At 54.6% G+C, this 15,067-nt stretch overlaps 1 protein-coding gene across 9 annotated transcripts in view; it reads left to right on the forward strand.

The window, feature by feature from the left end:
- LOC117227528 (uncharacterized) overlaps positions 1–15,067 on the forward strand; it is a 69,611-nt gene that overhangs the window by 30,112 nt on the left and 24,432 nt on the right. The window contains exon 2 of one of the 9 annotated variants that reach the window (XM_033482845.2): positions 4,834–4,981. The exons of the other annotated variants lie outside the window; for them this stretch is intronic. Within the exon in view, the coding sequence (XP_033338736.2) occupies positions 4,966–4,981 (16 nt within the window). The 5' untranslated portion in view covers positions 4,834–4,965. The remainder of the gene's footprint in view (positions 1–4,833; positions 4,982–15,067) is intronic. 9 annotated transcript variants of the gene reach the window in all.

Raw genomic sequence — 15,067 nt, forward strand, 5'->3', positions numbered from 1 at the left:
AGGAAGAGATCTTGTTCGGAGGTGGGGCCCGGAGACCGTTCGAGGACTCGGGGACGAAAGTCCGGTTCAGGCGTCGCGTCGTTACGCCGGTGTTAATTATCGAACGCTAATTGCTAGCCGGCCGCGTCACCGACGTGCCCGGAACACACCTCCGTAATCTCACGACCGTCTGTCCGACGGTACGCTCGTCCCCGGTACTCCTCGATCCCCGATATTCATTAGCCGATGACATTTCTCCGGGACTTTGCATACCGGTCGCGCGGCCACGGTCTATTCGACGGGTTTCTATAGATTATGTCCCGTCGACTAATCGTAAAACGCGAGAAAAAATTGCCGCGATACCATTAGATCGAATCGCTGTTATTATCGTTAATTTATTATACGCGAGGGGATCTCGGGGAACGATAGAAAAAAAAAGAAGGATTAGGCAGGAATGCCGACGCGTCGACGTCGAAGGCAATTTTCTTAACTGCCACTGGAAATTTCGAAGCAACAGACGCGAGAGAGGATCCCGTCGTCGGACCGTGAGTTAAAAGGTACGTTCCGAGAGAGCGCGATCGCCCATCTGGACGGAACATATGTCGGCTGGACCATCCGGGAACAGAAAACGGCCAGGCAATTTATAGCCCGGAAATCAAAGGTTTCAAGGCCAGTTTTTTTTTTCTTCGGCCAGGTACTTGGTCGCGGGGTCCCATGGGGTCCGGTCCCGGGTCTGGTCGGATGAATTCTTTCCATTTTTTTCTGGCTTTTCTATCTTCGAGCTCGTCTGCTCCGCTATCTATCTCGTCTAATTAGCCTCGGTCAGCGGGCGAAACGCCTAGCTTCCGAAAGATTCTTCTTGGTTCTTTTCTCAGCGCGCGCGCGCGCGAAGCAACCCTCCGAGATTGAAATTTTTTGTTGCTTTCCCCTGCTATCTTGGGACGCCGGATTGGGTATCCGGCGGGGACCCTGCACGAATTCTTTCGATAAAGGAAAAAGAGAAAAGGCGGAGCTCGCGGAGAATAAAGGCAACGAGGAGAGCGAGCTCGGTCACGTAGACGTAAGAATTGCGTCATCGGGGAAGCGTACGTGGACTGGAAGGGAGATAAGGATCGAAGGAACTCTCGGCACGGCGTAGATCTGCCTCGCAGAAGCGGAGAAAAAGGGAAAAAGGAGATTGCGAGAGAGGGAGAGAAAGACTGAGAGAGAGAGAGAGAGAGAGAGAAGGGGGGAGGGAGAGGGAGAGAGCTGGGACGGAAGGGAAAGACAAGTATCGGTCGGCGAGCATGCATGCTCGTAAGAAGATCGATTCTCGAGCGATCGGCCGAGTGCGTGGGGACCGTTCACTCGTTCACTCGTTGACTCACTGACTCTTGACGGACTTACCGTTAACCAGCAAAAGTGAACCGAGCGAAGTCGTGTCTCTGGAGCTTGCGGTATACGTACACCGATTGTGCGGAGCCGCGCCGTTACGTGTGGGACGATTCGGCCATTGTCGCCGAATCGACACCGAATCGACACCGAAGGGCCCCGAAGAAAGTGCGAGCGACGATTCGACGCAATCCGATCCGTCGTCCGACCGGTCTTTAAAACCGTGACGCGACTTTTACTGATCCCGCAATACCGATCGTGTAATACTTTTCGCGGAAGCATCTTCGCGAGGCCGCCTCGATTCTTCGAAAACGAACGTTTCTGTCCGCTGCGAAAGAAATCGCTGTACGGACCTCGAAGCAATCCGGCACACATTTTTAAGCCTAATTTCTTCGAAATTAATCTTAATATTTATCGCCTTATGACTACTCGGCTGTACCGTCGATCAATTTTTCTATCATTCGCGAACTCGCACCCGTTAATTAATAGCGATAATAATAATAACAGCGATAGTTGGCGATGCTAAAATCAATTTGGGTCTTTGTCGCTCTGATCGAGCAAGCAAGAGAGGCTCGGGATAATAGCAGGAGAGATGAAAAGAAGAGCGAGCGACGCGACCGCCGCAACAAGTCGCCGCGACGCGCGTCGCGTCGACGCGACCGCGAGATAACTGTATTCTGCCTCCACTATATGTTTTGTCCTTTCTCTCGTCCTCCCTTCCTCTTCTTCCTCTCTTCCTTCGTGTCCTTTCGCGCTTCCTCTCTCCACCTCGCATCCTTGCTCTCCTGACAATGAGAAGAGAGGATGCCTCGACTTCTCATGCGGCAACGAGTTCGTCGCTCGTTTTTGCCGTTTTCGTTTTGCTCGTACCGTATCTTAAGCGGAATAATCTCGTTTGACGTCGCTCCGTCGAATCGATCGCGGAATCGCGGCGATGAAAAATCCGAACCGAGAGGAAAGAAAAACAGCGTCGACGTAGGGCATTCGAAATCGAATGCAAGCTCGCGAATGGTCATTTGAAATTGTCTCGTTTTCGAGTAGGTTGTTTACCTCGAACAGGAGAATAGGGAATCGACGCTCGTCTCGTCTCGTCTTGTCGGACGAATAATCGAGGCGTCAGACGCTCGCGTTCCTTACGCAACACCGAAACATTTCGTTCTCCGCTCGCATACTCGATAGCGCGGCTCCTCGCTGCCGCGTAGGGCATATACCACCGAATTGTATATGTGCCAAGGATTATCCCAGGGTTTACTGGCCGATGTTACAATACTCGGGCCACGAATTTATTTGGTATCGGCCCGGTATTGGCCAAGCCGTTTATGAAACATCCGAGCAGCAGATGTAACAAAGAGATCTCGTTCGCTTTCCGAACCGGTTGTGTCACGCGCTACAGGGACTCGCCGATTTTATGGTTTCGTGGCGTTCGCGAACGCGCCCGGCCGTAGGAAACTTTGAAGTTCTCGAAAACTGCACAATTAGTCGCGAAAACGTGCAGATTCCGTAACAGCTCGCAGCGAAGAATAACGTAACCGAAACGATGTTCGCGAGTAACATTAAATAAGATCGCGGTTTCGGTTAGCTCGGGGCGTTCCATTCGCGGAATGTCGTCTCCTGGATTCGTTTTGCACCGACCGCAAGACGAGAACGAGGCGGCGAAACACCGGAGAGCGCGACTCGGTGCGCGCGATGCAAGCCGAATATTTCTTTGGAACAAGAGAGAGAGAGAGAGAGAGAGAGAGAGAGAGAGAGAGAGAGAGAGAGAGAGAGAGAGAGAGGCGTTCGGGATAGCGACGCGACAAGATGCCGCTCGGGGAAACGTAATCGAGCGAACGTGTATCGCGGAATAAATCGGGACCGAGGAGCGAGTAACCGGACACCGTCTGGCCGGCGAGAAATTAACGGCTAGCTACGTAAACGATACGACTCGCAGATGAGAGAGTCCGCCGTTTTCCATTTCACCCGGCCGGCCGCGAACATAGCGAGCATAGGTGAGCCAAAACGAGCAGACCGAGCAGACCAGAATCTCCCTCCGGGTTATTCACTTTTCACCTCGGCCAACGAGCGCGTGTGACCCGCATCGGCTATCCCTGTTATCACCCGCTAGAACCCGCACTCGAGGCTCTTTCGGCGTCGGCGTCGGCGTCGCAGTCGTCGCAATCGCGACTCGTTATAGTCGATGTCGCGTCGATCCCTCGATAAAACGCCGTCGTCCAACCGTGACGGACGTATCGACGAAAATATTTCCCGGTGACGAGAAATTTCCGCCAAGACTGGCTCTTGCCTCTTGTTTCTCGCTCGTCCGAGAGTTCTGGAGCGGCGCGAAACTTCAAGGTCGCGTCCGCAGTTTCGTAAGTAGGCTTCATTCGTTATTCGGGCAGATCGCAATCGGCTCCACGGAATTACAATGTTCGGGCCGGAAGAGCAGATTTCACGGCCCTTGCTCCCTACCCTTTCGTTTTTAAACACGTAATTCGTTCGCGTGACGATCGAAAGGGGCATCATAAGTCGTAGCTGCAATTATCGCGCCTATCCGTGTTCGTTTGGAAAAAGAACGATCTCGAACGATTTAATAAACATTTACCGCGCCCGCTACAAGATCATTGCCGTTAAAGGCCAAGAAAAAGCATTAAATTTCCTTACGGATCGCGGACTTGCACAAGTTCTATCGGGGATACGCAATCCGGTGATTAGAACGGATGGAACGGCGCCGCGTTCTCTCTAATCGTTTCGCGTCTGTCCTGAGTCGATCTCGATTTGCATCCTAAGCCGCGCGCGACGGGAGCAACTAGTTGCTCGCAACAGGATCCGACGGTGAGGTCAGCAAAAGTTGTAGTGGTGCGATTAAAGTCCAACAAACCAAACTCGAACGACCCAATTTCCGGATACTAACCCTTTCCTTCTCTGGGGAGAGAGAGGGGAGAGCGATGACGCAACCTGGCCGAGTCCACCGTGCTTCCTCGGGCCCCGCTTACGGGCCTCGCTTACGGGCCTCGCTTACGGGCCCCGCTTACGGGCCTCGCTCTCGGGCCCCACGAGGATGTCGAGTAGTCCCGAGTCCTCGCCAGGAAGAGTGACTCACGAGGCCATCGAGCACGCAATTTTGTAGAAATCTTTTCCAGCAGTCGATGCTCCTCCAACGGCGAAAACTCGACGAATCTTCGAATAGGTTTTTTAAGTTTACGAGATGCTTCGAGCAACGCGATCCGCGATCCTCCTTTTCGATGTTGCATCGCGATCGGGAAACTTGTGAATAGTCTTCCGGTGGCCGGAGCGTCGAGCAGAATAGTCGTCGAGCAAAATAGTCGTCGAGCAAATAACATCTCGCAAAAAGCTTCGCTTCCGTAGCGTTCCTTCGCGATCGTCGCTTGGTAGGCCGCGTCGACCAATGGAAGCGCACCGCTGTATAACGCAGAATTATATCTCGTCGCATGTCGAAGACGTTTGCCTCGTTGTTGATGTCATTGTCGCTGCTAATTTCGATAGAGGCGTCGACGATTCGTGATCCAGTCTCGAGAGGGTTATTCGGGGGGACATCGACGCTGGCGAGCATCGGCAACGACAACAGCAGGAGGCAGAAGGCTCAAAGGATAGGCGGTAGGAGGCAGCAGAAGGCGCATGAAACGGACACAAGGTAAGAATGCGTGTTGAGCAGGCTACACGGGCCGTGCGAGGCTGAGAGTGGGTTCATCGGACGCCAGCGGCCGCGGATTTACCGTTAGCTCTTCTTGGCGAAACCCAGAGTCCACGCTGCCTCTTGCTTCTTTATTCCCCTTATTCCTCCGCCTTCGCCTGGCCTTCCTCTCTCCTGCCCTCTCTCTTCTCGCTCTCCGAGCCTCTCTCCTTTGCTCGTCTCGCCGCTTCTCTCTCTCTCTCTCTCTCTCTCTCTCTTTCTCGGCTTGCCCTTGTGTTTCTGCCACTGAATTCCAGCAGCCTTCGCGGCGAAGGCAGCGGCGCGCGGCGTTCTCGGCCAGAACCGGAAACGCAAATGTCTCCCGGTCGAAGAGGCAACTTACGAGGTTCGCTGATTTTCCGGGTCACGGAACCAGTCGGGTTCGCCGGGACCGGAGCATTCCGCGAGTTTCTCGACGCGGCTGGAACTTTTCGCCGAGCACGGTGGTGCCTCCGATATCCGTCCGATCGCGAGACCCGTCGCGTTTCTAAGGGTTAAAGGATTAAAGCAGCGAGGAATTTCCGACTGTCGCGTTCGAATCGGAGCGAACAACTTTCTGGGAACGAAACGAAAGACGGGGAAAAAGAGACGAGTCGACTCGGTTTTCTCGGTGAACGGGTTAAAGATCGAGTGAAGCCTCCGACTCGAAAGATTCGAAGGTCTGGGAGATAACGTCGAGGAAAGCCTCGAGTTTTGGGAATCTCGGAGGTCGTTGCCCTTGCGTTTGGTTTTCGCGAACGCGGGATATACCCGTGCCGTTGAATTTCGTCGCGTCGGCGTTGTTTGTCGGTGTCGAGCGAACGTGTCCGTTCGTTGCTGGCCGTTTCTACTTGCCGCGAATTTAGACGCGAACGCGGTCGATTCGGATCGTCGGTTGAGGAATGCACATTGTTTTTTTCGGAAGAAATCGTTCGCGAAAGAAATGAAATTCGATGTCAACTCGTTGGAATGTTATCTATGAAAGCGCTTATTCGCATAAATCGTCTATTTATAACCGATCTGTTCGCTGCGAATCGTTATGCAAATTCGTGTTTTCAAGGACTGCTTCGTAGAAGGTGGAAGTACATAGATAGGAGTCTGTCCTCTCATTCGCTCTCTCTCTTTCTCGTTCGCGTTCATCGAAATCTTTATCTCGCGAGACGTTCTCGAGACTAACCCAATTTATCGATTACCGGACCGATCGAATTCGAATCTCGATCGTCGTTACGCTTTCAGCGAGGAGAACGAGAATTCGAACGACCGTTTTAGGCGATCGAAGATCGGCGCCCCGAACGACCGGATCGAGAGGTTACGTCAGGCTTGGCAAATATTCATTTCGCGCGTGTCGAGAGTCGAGGAAACGTTGCTTCCTGGAACGATGATGAATGTCCACGAGTATCGCGGGGAACGCACGCTCGAGTTCGACGCATCGGATGAAAACGCACGTTTATCCGTCATTGAATCGAATCGCTTTCGAGTTGTTTCATAATGAGTCACGGTACATATTTTTCAATTTTTAACGCGATTCGCCGTTCGTTGCGAAGGAAACGCGAACGCAAGTTCGAAAGATTTTACGGCGATTCATCGTGGACGTAGCAGCCGAGGATGTGGGTGACGAGAGACCGGGCAAGGGTTAGCGAGATAAGACTTCAAAGTAGTTGGCAAGGGGACAGGATCCGTTGCTCGATTACAACCGCGGCAGGCGCATCGGGATTGTTTCTCTCCGGTAAACAAATTCCGTCGCGTGCCATTCGACGGACCTCGAACTCGAACTCGAGCTCGTCGAGGCTCGATGTTTTTCTCGACGCGAGGCAAACGCCAGCTGTGCGCAGGTGGCCCCCCAGCCTTCTACTTTACTTTCTTCGCGGGTTCCGTTAAATACCCGACACCGAACGCGATCGCAAATCCAGGTGCGGAGGTCAACTTGCGTCAGGTTAGGGTTCTGTGCGCGTTTCTCCCGCTACTCCTCGCTTCTCTCTCTCTCTCTCTCTCTCTCTCTCTATCTCTATCTCTCTTTCACTCACTTTTTCTCTCTTTTTCTCGGCGTGTTCCCTTCTGTCACGCACGCTTCATGCACGCTCGCGCTCGTGTACACACGAGGAAAGACGCGCAGGTGTGCGGCTGCTCGGAGTCCGGGTCCGCTCCTCCTCGTCGCTTCTTCTCTTCGACAACTCGAACGAAACGTTTCGCCAGCAGCTCCGGCTTCTGCATCTCTTGTTCCTTGTTCCACGTTGCTCGTTGCCGCGCGGATCGACACCTCGACATCTCGAAGAACCGTTTCTCGCGCGCTCGACACCGCGCGCTCTGCTCGAGAGTGAAACCAGTCGTTCCGATTTCGATCGGACTTTCCTAAGATGTCAGAGCGAGCCTCTGCGCGAGCCTCCTTTCATTTTTATCATCGTTGCTCGCGTTACGGTCCTCTTCCGACGAGAAACCGTCGCCCCCTCGACTCGCGTCGATCCGGAACCGACGTCCACTTGCTTTCGCGACGGTTTAGATTTTTCCTGTTATCTCCGCGTTACCCCGAAGTTCAGAATTCGAGTAGAAAGAATGAAAATGGAAAGGATGGAAGAAGAAAGGTTCGCGGTTCTCTCGGAGCGTGTCGGCGCCGAGGCGCGAGCCCGCATAGTTTCCCGTTCCGCGAAGACGAGGCGCAAATAAAACGCGGCCCGGGAACGCGTTGTAAATCTTGGACGATGGCAGCTGGGGATCGCGGCTCGAAAGACCGACGACGAGGCATCGCGAGAACCGTTGCGAGGGAAGCGGGCTCCGACTGCAAAAAGGCGGCCCGCGAAAAAATGATCGAGGGAAGACGACTTTTACGATCGAGAGCAACGGTAAGGCGGCAAAGGCGGACGATCGCGCGCGCTATCATGCTGGTACCCACTTCTAGGCGACTTCCTAGCCCATCGTTTCATGCTGGCTCCCGAGAGACCCGGATAGGGCCCGATAACTCGATCGATCCTAGGAAACGGGTCACCAGATGCTTCGCTTCCGGTCGACTTTGCATTTCCTACCTACCTTCGGATTTGCTAATCGGCTACCGGGTTGTGCAATAAGGTCGCTGAAGTTACTCTCGAATCGCCGTTTATTTCATAGGCCAAAGGACTCGAACTCGCGATTTCTTGTTCGCTATGGAAGTGTTCGTCGGTAGCGTTAACCAAGTCTGCGCGTTTCTTTTGCTGGGAGGAAGGGAACAGACGGGGGGAAACAGAAGGAACAATGCGAGTCGGCGTAGGAACGGTAATCATTTTTCCGGAGACAGGAAAATCGTTTAGGAGACGGAAAGGAGAAGGTGGAGGCTCACGGTCATGGGAAGAGACCATTAGAGGCACTTCCTCCGTGGAAGCGAGAGGCGAGGCGAGGCGCGAGAGCAGGGGAGAGGAGCGAACCCGGCGTGAAGAGGAGAGGAGAGTGTTGCAACTCGGGGTTCGTGGCAACCGGAGAAGGGTTCTGCTTGCGTGTTCGAGCGGAGGAGAGCAGGTAACAGCGTTCCCGTGTTACCGGTCCGCGGCCACTGTAATTTATTTAATGTAAGCGGCACATCGTCGTATTCTCAGAGGCGCATACCTCGCGCCCGTACCTGTGCACGCACCTCCATTACGCTCGCTACCGGCCCGGTCGCCTCTGTACCCGTCTCCGTCTTTGTCTCCGTCTTCGTCTCCTGCCCGTCCTGCACCCGCTCCGCGTCCTTCTGCCGCGAGCCTGCCCCGTTTCAAAGCCGAGCGCAATCCTTTTGATAAACGCGCTGCGCCGAGCTCGCTTCGAGCCGAATCCATCATTTCGCGCCACCTTGGTCGGCCATTTTATTCGAAACGAACCGGGACGCGGCACGAATCGAATCGCAGATTGCGCACAGCCATTGAATTATTGCGTTTGCCGGCCGCGTCGTCGCCCCAAAATTCCGCAACTACGAAGCAGGTTCAGGAATTATTTCGGACCAAGGATCGTATATCTTGCATCATCGAAAGAAAGCGCCCGATCGAACGGGTTGTCCAGCGTCCAGCTACAGTAATGTCTCTCCAATTGACGCTCGGACGATCCAGAAAAATGGACAATTTGGGAAGAGAAGATACGATTATTCGAGCCTTATAGCTCGTTTTTTATAGTTACGAATTGTCAAGATTATGTCAAGGTAACGCAAGGCTCGAATAATCGTATCTCCTCTTTCCAAATTGTTCATTTTTGTGGACAATCCGAGCGTCGCTTAGAGAGACATTACTGACCGCGACAGAGACCGTAAGTAGAATCAGCCGGCAACGATCGGACGGAGCTAGCTTCCCTTTCGATCGCCGAAGTCGAATTCTTCTGCTACCTCGACGCTTCCGGTTCCCATGGCGTGGCAACGATCGACGAGAGATCCGACAAATAATTTCCAGGAGAAAAGCACGTTCGCGGTTTGCTTGGCTCGGTTGGCTCGGCGCGCGTGACAAATGCCGGACAGCTGGGAACGTTAGCGGAGATTCATTGGCGTCGCGGCGCGAATCATTTCTACCTTTCAAAGCCGCCCCTCGGGAAAGTATCGGGTTCCCAGAAATTTGCATGCGCGGGCGGCCGCTCGTATCCCTGACAAAGTCGCCAGAAAAAGGCGAACCGGAGAAACGTAACCGGCGAGTCCTGCCGCGCGATATGCGCCACTGAATCCTCGGCCCTTCTCCTTTTCCCACTCGGAGCTTTCTCGCTTTATCGCTTCTCTCTCTCTCTCTCTCTCTCTCTCGCTCTCGCTCTCGCTCTCTCACTCCGCCTCTCGCCTTCCTCTCCCTCTTTCTCCGTTCCCGGTGTTTTTTCTGTTTCGCGAGTTGTTGAGGTCAGAGCCGTGATCGTGCCTCACCTTCCTTCCCGTTCTTCGGCGTCGGGCATTCATTGGCCTCGCCTTCGCGGATCTCGAGGTTACGGCGTTCCCCTGCGAAGCCGTAACAAGCGATAACTCCGACCTTCTCCGATAACGCTCCGGTTCTCACTGCAGCGAGTTCGCGCGCTTACACGCTCGCTCGCTCGCTCGGCCCAATCGTTTCCGACGCGTACACGCCCAGTCTCGGGATCGGTCTCGGTCTCGATCTCGTTAACGGGCTCGAGAATATAACCATATTTTCTCTCGACTCGCGGCACAAGAAGCGCTTTGTTGCTTCGGGGGATGGACGGATGACGGTTAAGGGGGGTTGAATCGCTGGTCTTTGGTAACAGAGACGGCGAAAGAGGCTCTGGAACGACGCAAGGTTGACGGATGGTTTTTATCGGAGACCCTCTTATCGGAGCGCAGGACGTGGTCGCGGAATAGTAAGAAGGCAAGAGGACAAGAAGGAAGAGAGAAGAGAGGTAGACACGACACGACCGTCGAAGAGCTCGGCCACGGAAAATTACGTTGTTACGAGGGGCTGGCTTCCGAGCGAGCAGCGGAGCAGAGGAGCATCGCTTACGTTCGCGCTCAAGCGAACGCAACACATCCACCGTGAAGAGGCCTCGACGGAAGAGGCCCTTAATTGGAGAAGCCGGCACGCTACCGCGGCGCGGGAAGTGTACGGGACCCGAAGACGTGTCCCCTCGTCTTTTTCGTCGCGATTGCGTTTGCGTTTGCCTTTGCGTTTACGCTCGCGTTTGCGTTTACGCTCGCGTTCGCGTGTTACCAAGCTGCACGCACAGCCGCGCGCTGTCCTCGGCTACGCTTCGGGCGTGCACGCGTGCACGCGTGCCTCCGTAACCGCGGCTCTTCTTTTTGTCCTGTCCTCATCGTTCCTGAAACGACGAAACTCGAACAGCGCTCGCGCGGCCGGAAATCGCATCGGCGTGGCGCGGCGCGCGTTCGAATCTCGAATCGGATTTCGAAGAAATGCGAACTCCAACCGTCTCGGGAGTTGAGATTCCGCGATATAGATTTATAGCAATTACGATGACATTCGTCCCGGTTGACGAATAACCCAGAGACGCGGGCGAGGCGAGGCAAGGCGAGGCAACCCGCGACGGGGCGACTCGGCCCCCGGTGAACAGGTTCGCCGAGCTCGCCGCCGATGGGATTCGTTTTGTCGTAGCGGAGCGACGAGCGGACAAAAAGCCGCGGATCTAGGGAATTCGAATACGCGAGCTCGAACTCGTGCAACGTTGCTTCGCGAATGTCGTCGGGACGGTTTCCGAGTAGTCTCGTCGCAAGTTGTTATACCGTTAACGTGGCTCGGCTAGAGGCGCAGGATGATCAACCGGAGAGACCGAGACAACCGACTTCGCTTCTTTTGTTCCTGAAACTCTATTCTTCCTCTTTCTGTTCTGTCAGCTCCTTCTTTCTTCGCGGCTGTTTCCTTATTTGTCCCATTGTCGAGAAGAAAAGCACGGAGACGCGGCGCGGCGCGGCGCGGCACGGCGGAGCGTTTCGAGCGAGCAGAAGAATGCTAGGCACGAGATGGTTTCACGGATGTGGAAGACTGCCGATCGCCGTCGCGGGGGTTGTTCCTAGGGGGGAGCTCGCATTATCATCGGTCTCGATGTCCCATCGGTGGTTACCGGTTTGTTGGGTGGCCAGTCAGTCAGGCCTGTCGCTGCTGGCTACCATGATTATCGTGATCATAGCGATCGTTGCACGTATCGCGGGTCGCATGCGATGCCGCTAAAATCCGGTCGGTCGTTAGTCACGGAAAGCAATCTTCTTCGAGTTTTCACGGCGACACGTTCCGCGACGACCGACGACCGACGACCGACGTTCGGCCGCGTATCGTCGTCGTCGTCGTCGTCGTCGTCGTCGTTTCTTTTCAAGTTCAGTGCCTTCGTCTCCTTCTCCGGTCTCGGGCAGCACGACAGTTCCGGTCGTTGCTCGTCGCTCGCGTCCCTTTCGTTCCGACGAACGTCCGCGACGCCTTGTCTTCCTGTATCGTCTCGTATCGTACCGTCGTGGACACGTACCATGACTCGGTCGCGTTGCGTAATCATCGAGATGCGCTTCTTTTCCTTTTTCCTTCGCGCTACCTGTCGCCGTCGCCCCTTTCTCTTAAATACCCGTCGACTATGACAGGTTGTGGGAGCTCCGTCCGCGATTCTCACGCCCCTCCCGTGGCCCCGAAGACTCGGGTATCGTCCTTTGACCTCTCCCGAACTCGCTCGCTCGCGTCGAGAAGCCCGAAACCTGCCACCGAACTCTCAACGAAAACATTCTCAACACAACATTCTCAAACGGACACTCGCCAGTCCGTTTCTGGAAAAGACCGTCGATCGTACAAATTAGTTTCGAGCATAATTGGCCGAACAAAGGATGGCCCAACGAATAATCTCAGTCGCGACAAGAAGGTGCGAACAATGCTCGTTTCCCCGAGCCCAGAAACGACGGCTATTCTAGTCTTCGTCACCGTGAAACCGAAAGAGTTTCAGGCTCGGCTGGATTATTAGCGACTCGCCGATGTAACGCGGCAGCTGGAAAACAATCGCAGGTTAAAATAGACGTGTTTATCTGTTGCCCCGGGGTCCTGCGGCTCCTAGGGGATTTCCTCGAGGCGGCTAACATGCCTCTATCCAATTGTCGGCGTCCGCGGCTGCGGCTGCGGTCGTGCCCGCGTCCGGGGCGTCTCCGTCACTTTCGAGCCTTCGTTCGCATTGTGATCTCTGTTGTCTGTTGTCGAGCCGCCTCGGTCGAACAATGCCTCGAGGCGAGCTGCTTCGCAGCTTTGTTCGTGCACGCAGCATGGTGCCGACCCGCCGACGACCGAAGGATTAAACCTGCCAATAAATTTTCCGAGGATTACGAAAGAGTCGGGGGCGCTGTTAAGTGGTCCGCGTCGCAATTCGAACGATCCCTCATTTCGGGTGCCGTCGCATGTCCCTCTCTGCACACGACGCAGAAATCTCCACAATCCTTCGGTAATCGCGGTCGCTCCCCGTCGGCTTCCTGTTTAAGTTCGTAATGTTGCCGGTCGATGATTTATAACGCGGTTTCCAAATGGTAGTACTTGCTTCGCTCGAATACCAAAGAGCACGAATACCTGCAATTTGGACGATTCCTCCGATTCGTTCAACGTAAAACTGTGCATGTAACGTAGGAGAGTCGACTGTACGACGAGCGGTGCTGTAAGAAGCGTTCGGCAAAGAAAAAGGGGGAGGAAGAAGACGAAGAGGAAGAAGAAGATGGTTTGGTAGCGCGAAGAACGTCGACAGTGCCGTTCCTCGGAACGCGTCTCTCGCGGAGTCAGTTTTCCCGGGAATACGTAACAGTTCTTTCATACCTGTCTCGTCTGGTCGATGCAGCCGGTCACCGGTGCTGCAACGATCCGCCTGGCCGCAGCGCGCCGCACCGCGCCGCACCGCTTTGCACGGCTCGGCAAAGTTGCAGTGGCCCCCACCTCTCTCCGCGAGGAAACGTTTGCGGAGTCCGCGTCCGCGTCCGCGAACAACAGCGAGCGGAGCGGTTGCATAAGGTGTTTCTCTCGCCTCGATCTCGACCTTGACTTTGACTCTTGATTACGACCACGATCACGATCACGATCACGACCACGACCAAGCGGCGTCGCCGAGCCGAAGCAGTCGAGGCGAGGAACGGTTTCGCAAGTCCTGCGTGTGCACCGCTCGCTCGAACGATCGGCCCGCGAGAGAGCAGGAGCATGCCCGTGGGTCTCTTTGCGTTCGTTCGCGTTACGTGTTTCAGGCGTGCAGCAGCGTATCTGCTCCGATTAAATCGCGGCTAGACGCGAGGACGAATCGACGACCGCGTTGCGCTACGATTGCGTAATCGAACGACGCGGGGGGGGAACGGCGACGATTTTTAATTCGAACGAGGATGGACTGGAATGCGATTCGTCGTCGCTCCGGCCAGAACCCCTGCCTTTTATGGCCGCGGCGACCGAGGGGATCGTTTTATCGCGACAAACCCAGTCCCCCGGACCTCCAGTTTCCCGTCGTTTTCGAGCCTCGACCGGGAAACCTGTACGAATCCTCGAAGCCGAGCCGGTCGACGCCGATAACGACCGCGACGAACTGCTCCGAATCGCCGCGATTCGCGCCCTCGCCTGCTTCCAAAGTAATCGAATCGGCGTCGAAACGTTGTTGCGTGCAGCCGAGCTGCCGGGAAATGCAAAAACAGTTTGGACGTAGGATGCCGTCGCGCGACGATCTTGTTAATTCACGGATCGATTACCAACCGAACGGAACGTGTTTCGCGCGTCGCATTTTTCGCGGTTTCATCGCGCAATTACAGCACGTGGAGGCTCGCTTCGGAACATGCAAATCGTCTCGGCTCGCCAACCGGAGGAAACACAAACGGACGAACAAATCTTCTCGGTCGGATGGATTATTAATTCGCGGTTGGCCAAAGAGAGAGAGAGAGAGAGAGAGAGAAAGAGAGAGATGGAGAGCGAGAGAGCACCGCGCGTCGATTTATAACGCCTTTGCGCTTTACATAATTCCTTGGCGGCTGTAAGAGGAAATATGAATCAGTCGTTGGAACGAGGAAGAAGGAGAAGGAGATGCAAAAAGGAAGAACTATTTACGCCGGATAGTTCGACATGGAAAATATAAAAAGAAGCGTTACGCAACATCGTGCAATGCATAATTTTTCTTCTTATTCTCCCGCTTTCCATCCAGCATCGAGTCGCGTCGCGGATGTCGATCTCTCTTCGACCTCTTCTTCGAGTTCATCCTACCCTGCCGGATCTTTCACTCCGCGCTGCCAGAACTTTTCATTTTTCTACAACCGACTCGATTAAATCGATCGAATCGTTATCGCCCCGGACGATGTAGTCCGCAATACCACGGACGACAAGAAAGCGTACCTTTTGGTTTTTGCATGTTTTCGAGTTACGTTACGTGCGTCGTTCGTTCTTCTCTGTTCCCTCTGTTCCATCGGAAAAATCCCGTATAATCATTTCCATTGTGACTCGCAGGTTGGTCGACTCGTGGTCGTCTATCTTCGAATCAGTTTCTCGAGCATTGTTCGAGGATTCTTCCCGAGGCTGTCCCAACATCGGCTACCTGCCTTTTACGTCTCACTTTCATAAGGGCGACCCGCGTGTCACCGCCGCGCCTTCGAACCGCAACCTGTCCCTTCGAGAGATCTCGACACACCGAGTCGAACTTTCTGCCGAATCTGCTCCGCTTGCG

The sequence above is a fragment of the Megalopta genalis genome, chromosome 5 (genome assembly GCF_051020955.1).
Source record: "Megalopta genalis isolate 19385.01 chromosome 5, iyMegGena1_principal, whole genome shotgun sequence".
NCBI classification, from domain to species: Eukaryota; Metazoa; Arthropoda; class Insecta; order Hymenoptera; family Halictidae; genus Megalopta; species Megalopta genalis.